Source organism: Mustelus asterias, chromosome 9, assembly GCF_964213995.1.
Source record: "Mustelus asterias chromosome 9, sMusAst1.hap1.1, whole genome shotgun sequence".
Classification (NCBI taxonomy): Eukaryota; Metazoa; Chordata; class Chondrichthyes; order Carcharhiniformes; family Triakidae; genus Mustelus; species Mustelus asterias.
The window spans coordinates 40,080,174-40,086,368 of record NC_135809.1 but is presented as its reverse complement, the minus strand read 5'-3'; the positions used below and the strand labels follow the sequence as shown (position 1 = coordinate 40,086,368).

The window sequence follows — 6,195 nt, the reverse complement described above, 5'->3', positions numbered from 1 at the left end:
GCAAAGAAATTTTGGCTCAAGCCCCCACATGTTAGTGAGAATGATTTTGCAGGGTTAATAGCTTTGCCATTGTTATTGCTGATACCTATCAATGTTGGGTGGTCCATCTAGTTTTATTCCTTCTTGGCTTAATAGCAGTTTGAAACAACTGAATGACTTGCTTAGCCATTTAAGAGCTATCTACCACATTATAAACCAGATCAGATAAGGATGACAGATTTCCTTTTCTAGTGAACCAGATTTTTTTTACGACAACCATTTCATTGTCGCTATGATTGAGGCTAGCTAGCTTTTAATTCCAGATTTTTTTATTAATCGAGTTTAAATTCCATTGGCTGCCATGGTGGCATTTGAACCCTTGTTCCAAAACATTAGCCTGGGCTTCTGGATTGCTGGTTCAGTTACATTACCATCATGCCACTTACTTCCTGAAAAAAAAGTGTAAAAGTACTTAAAACACTCCTTTCTATCTGGTCCTTTTTAATACTAACTCACTGTAAAACTCCCAATTTAACACTGAGTTTTAGTAGATCATGTTTAAGACTAATGATTCGTTCGAGAAAATTTGCCCAGAAATTACAGTGCAATTGAAAAAGTTTTGTTGAAACCAAGAGCAGCTGATTACTGTTGAAATAAGCTATTGGACCAGCAAGAAAACAACATAACTGCTCTAATAAGTCAGACATGTAGTTGATAATTTTTACTTTGGAGAATAGAAAAAAATGTAAACATGAATGTAGGGATCAATTGGAGTGCTGCGTTGAATAAGTTATTTCTTAAGGTTTTCTTGAGGTCAGGATGTTGAGGCAAAGGTGTATAGAACAGATAAATTAACTAACACAGTCACTAAACAATGCAAATCATATATTGTGAATAGTAGTTATTGATGCTTAGGCAACTTTCTATTTGGTGTTCTCCTTTGAAGCTCTTAACATTTGTAAAAATGTTTGTTTAGTTTCTTCTACCTGGGTGCTGCAGAATATAATAAGGAATAGAAAGTTGTGGCAAAGGTGTGTACCAAGTCTGTGAAGGATGATACAATGGATCAATGTGTAGTAGATTTGGAATTAAATATAATTTTACAGAAAAAGTTTTAAAATCCAACTGAAACATGTATGACATGTATGAGATTAGTGAATAATTCATTATATAACTAGAAATTCTTTCCAGCCAACAATTTAGGTGTCTGTTGATAAACTGATAAACTTTTATTGCCTTAATGCTGTTTCCCTTCCTTGAGATGCCTCTCACATTGAGCAGAGAGGCATCTGGATTGTACACACTGAACTAGAGAGCATTCCATTTCCATGGAAACTCAGCACTCACCTTCACATTGAGAATGTAACCTCTTGACTTCCAACTGTGCACACAGCTGCTTAAGCAATGTCTGTAGTAGAGAGCTGGAGCAAGATTCAGGTGAGTGGCTCTTAGCCCAGTTCTAAAATTATATGGTCCATAATTTACTGTTTTGGCACATGTGTTCCAGCCAGCATGGCTAAGCAAATGATTATCAAATTGGTGTGTTTTTTTAAATTTCCTGTCTAATTATGAAGCAAGAGGGAAACAAAAACAGTGAACCAAACATCTGCAAGTAACATGTCTCCAAGCTCCTAATCCGTGCTTGAAAGAACCTGTAACTAATCAGATGGAATCTTAATTTACACAGCAACCACACAAGAGAATTTTTGAGAAAGGAAAGCTAAATTTGGAAAACTCAAGATGTTGTCTGCCCAGTGTGAGCAATATTTGCATGCCTCTTGGTTTGCTTAAAGTTGTATTTGGTTTTTAAAACTTAATTGTGTTTTGAACTTGACATTTTGGGCATTGTGAGTCTGCCTTTTTTTTGGCCTTCCATCTGATTTTCTAATTACAAAGTAAAAATGCAGTGTTTGCTTGCAACTAAATGCCCGGGATAATTCTAAGTACTAAGCATTAGATATTACAATGGAGAAATATAAAGGTACACAATTCATTTATCCACTGAATTGGTATAGAAAGAAATTTATAATTGCAGATGCAACAGCTGATTTTCTTGAGCAACATAAATTGCTTGTTTTACAATTACATAAAATACTATAAGTATTATAAATACTATGCCACATTTAGTAATGTGATGTAATAAATGTCACCACTTGCTAGGCAGACTAGAGCTAGAGTCGTTAATTTCAAATCACCTGCGTAACGACAGTGACCAAAAGGTAAGTTTTTCAAGAGGGGAAGGGGGGTTGAAGTAGGTGACGGAAGGGGGAGGGAAAATTTAACTGTTAATTTCTGTTTGGAGTGGGCAATGGAAGTGGAAGAGGCAATCATAACTCTGAAGTTGGGGCTGTATTCCTATTTATCCTAGCTCCACTGAATGAATTTTTGAAGACAAAAATTAAAATATTTACTTTGATTTGCTGACATGGAAACTGCAGAAGGGCTTTGAGCAAGGCATCACAGATGCCAATCTTCAGCTAATTCAGCACAGCTTCAGCATTGGCATTTACCTGACAATGTGGAAAATTGCCCAAGTATGTCTTATCTGTAAAAGGTAGGACAAATCCAATGTGGCCAATTACTTCTCTATCAAGGCCAGAGAGCTGCGAGATAAGCTACAGTAGTGAGTGAATAGGCCCATGCGATATCACAGGCAAATGATTGGTAGATGAGTATTACTCCCCTACCTTTTCTGATTTGTTTCAAAATTGAAGACTATCAGATAGGAAAAATTACAGAGTGAAAACTAAAAATCAGTAGTAAAATCAAAAACAAATTAAAAATCTAATTAAATAAAATAGGGATGCAGGGTCAGGCAATGTTTTGTAGCTGTAGTATTTGGGAGCTGGTGGACCCCATTGAAGCATCATGACCACATCTGTGGCAAGTGTTGGTTCCTCGAGGAACTTTGGCTCAGAGTTAATGAGCTGGAGACTGAGCTTAAGGCATTGTGACACATCAGGGTGGGGGAGAGTTACCTGGAAGCTGTGTTTCAGGAGGCGGTCACAGCCCTTAGGTTAATTACCTTAAATTTGGTCAGTGGTCAGGGACAGGAGGGGTGACTATGAGTGAGGCAGGTAAAGGGATCCAAGAGGTAGCACTTCAGGAGGCTCAGTCCCTGCCCATGTCCAACAGGTTTGAGATTCTTGCTCTCTGTGTGGACAATAGCGGAGACTGTAGGGAGGATGAGCAAACTAACTATAGAACTGTGGTAGAGCAAGTCACTCAAGTGGGGAGAGAAAAGAGAAATGTAGTTGTAGTCAGAGGTAGCATAGTTAGGGGAATAGGATCAAGAAGACTGTGTTGCCTACCTCGTGCCATTGTTAAGGATATCTTATTTGGGCTGACTCCAAATTCAAGTAATTGTATTTTAAAAGTTATCTTTTTGGTTATGGCATAATGAGTTTGCTCGTTTGACTACATTTTTTGCTTGTTTTGCCTGAGTGTAGCTCGCACAATAGTGAACTGATCCTTGTTTCATAGGTGAGCACTGCGTGCGGATGCCTTGTCTTGCGGCTGTGAAGGCACTTCCAAGTCACAATCATTGGGTTGTGTTTTACCAGACCTATAGAGACAGGCTTGAAGGCAAGCAGGTTGGTGAGAAAGTGCAGGAAGGAACAGTTAACCATCCAACCCCACTCAACTGAAATTGGCATTTGTTGTGGGGAATCCATTGAAAGGGTACGTGGTGACACTTATACTATGATAACGTCAGTGACTTAGAAGTTGGCTGAATTGTTTGACTTGCCTATCTTGTCCAGCCCCGCCATGGCAGGCTCCTCTGTGGTGGGTGCGGTAAGCTTTTCGAATGTCCGTTGACTTCGGTGAGAACAGAAGATTCTGCTAGCGAGAGCGGTCAGAAAATTCCAGCCACAGTTCTTTTAAATAGGATGAGGGAATGGTGAAGAGTGGTAACAAGGGCTGTTAATCCAGAGGGGCTTCTTGTCATTTTCAGGTAGTTGATGAAGCAGGCCAACAACAGGACTGTGAGGTCAACAGCTCTCTGGCCCCCTTCACTGCCAGACATTGAACTGACCTTTTCTTCCAGTTCTTCCTCACATTCACCAAATTCTTCACCATCTGATAACGTATTTTCTTGATACTATTCTTCCACCAATTCCAATCCTCTTTGCAAACCCATGTTATACATTAGTGGTTATCCAACAGGAATCTGTGTACCTAGGAGTCAGTAGAGACTTTTCCAAGGGCCAACAAAATAATTTCTCTCGTGGATGAGAGAAAGAAAAACACATGGGGGGAAAAGAGAAGGGTAGAAGAAGGAAATGCATCCACTTTGTATAAATAAATAGTAGTTAGTGTTAGCCCACTATGAGTGACTGACAATATGTCCATTCCAAATACTTGGCCTTCTTCACGGTGATGGACACCTCACGGCAGTGGTTTTCAATGGTGAGTCTCGCACTTACTTTCAGTATGAGAGGTAGGGAGAAGGGAGGCCAGCTACTGCTGGGACATTGGCATTAACCCTGTTTGATTAAGCAATGGCATAAGTAGAGTAGATTTCAATTCAACAAATAATCTATAATCTTGTCTTTTATGTTCCAGGCACCGAATTTCCAAGTCCAAGTTCAGGTCAGTTAATACCTAATTTATGGAAGAGTCTTTTTATTTTGTATAATTTCAATGTTACACTAATATTACTGTTACAAGTGTCTACTCAATGGCATCTTGATTATGTCCAGCAGGAAAGCAAATAGACATTGTTAAAGATTATTTCCCATTTTATATGGTATTATCAAGCGCTGTTTAGTTACTTTTTTAAAATCACTGGCATGACAAAATTGATTTCATGTTGCAATACCCTATACTTAAATAAAAGCATAGCTATAATATGAAAGTAATGAAATAACTGTAGCAGACACCCATTCTTGGGTTTATCAGCACCAGTTGAAAACACTGACTAACCTTTCTTTCATTTTTTAATCTATTTACCACCATTGATTTTTGTGCAACACCTCTAATGTGCTTTTATCGGTGTTTATGCTCTGTTCCTGGGCTGGCCACTCCAATTAATAATTGTGAGGCAGTCACTTGAGCTGGATGACTTCCAGCCACCATCTACACTTCAGTGTTCACTGTTTACTCCTCTAAGTACTTCAGACCCAATGCTGAACCAGTACATCCACCTTAAGTAGCAGCTTATCCAACACATCTCTCCCCATCCCATCTGGTGCTCCTAGCACTAACCCTGTTACAATCATTCCCCAGACCCATGAGTATCCATGGGCAATATGGTAGAAATTCAGCTTGAATTAGTCAAAGGATTTCTCATCAGTTAATAAAAGAGCAAGCCATAGCACAATGGTAATTCCCTTTGCAAATTCTTTTTAATTATAATCGTCTGCATTTTATGGCCAAATGTGACACTACAACACATTTTTATTTCTTCTCCAATTTTTATTTTATTCATTCGTGGGACATGGGCATCACTGGCTGGCCAGCATTTATTGCCCATCCCTAGTTACCCTTGAGAAGGTGGTGGTGAGCTGCCTTCAGTCCATGTCCTGAGGGTTGAGCCACAATGCCGTTAGGGAGGGAATTCCAGGATTTTGACCCAGCGACTGCGAAGGAACGGCGATAGATTTCCAAGTTAGGATGGTGAGTGGCTTGGAGAGGAACTTTCAGGTGGTGGTCTTCACATTTATCTGCTGCCCTTGTCCTTCTAGATGGAAGTGGTCATGGGTTTGGAAGGTGCTGTCTAAGGATCTTTGGTGAATTGCTGCAGTGCATCTTGTAGATAGTACACACTGCTGCTACTGAGTGTCGGTGGTGGAGGGATTGAATGTTTGTAGATGTGGTGCCAATCAAGCAAGCTGCTTTGTCCTGGATGGTGTCAAGCTTCTTGAGTGTTGTTGGAACTGTACCCATCCAGGCAAGTGGGGAGTATTCCATCACACTCCTGACTTGTGCCTTGTAGATGGTGGATAGGCTTTGGGGAGTCAGGAGGTGAATTACTCACCGCAGTATTCCTAGCCTCTGACCTGCTCTTGTAGCCACTGTGTTTATGTGATGAGTCCAGTTGAGTTTATGGTCAATGGTAACCCCAAGAATGTTGACAGTGGCGGATTCAGTGATGGTTACACCATTGAATGTCAAGGGGCGGTGGTTAGAGTGTCTCTTATTAGTGATGGTCATTGCCTGGCATTTGTATGACACGAATGTTACTTGCCACTTGTCAGCCCAAGCCTGGATATT

The 6,195-nt window shown here is 40.0% G+C and overlaps 1 protein-coding gene across 1 annotated transcript in view; it reads left to right on the top strand.

The window, feature by feature from the left end:
• Positions 1-6,195, top strand: part of LOC144498638 (voltage-dependent L-type calcium channel subunit alpha-1C-like) — a 1,025,631-nt gene that overhangs the window by 588,656 nt on the left and 430,780 nt on the right. Inside the window, exon 11 of the mRNA XM_078220060.1 lies at positions 4,546-4,572. Coding sequence (XP_078076186.1) covers positions 4,546-4,572 — 27 coding nt within the window. The remainder of the gene's footprint in view (positions 1-4,545; positions 4,573-6,195) is intronic.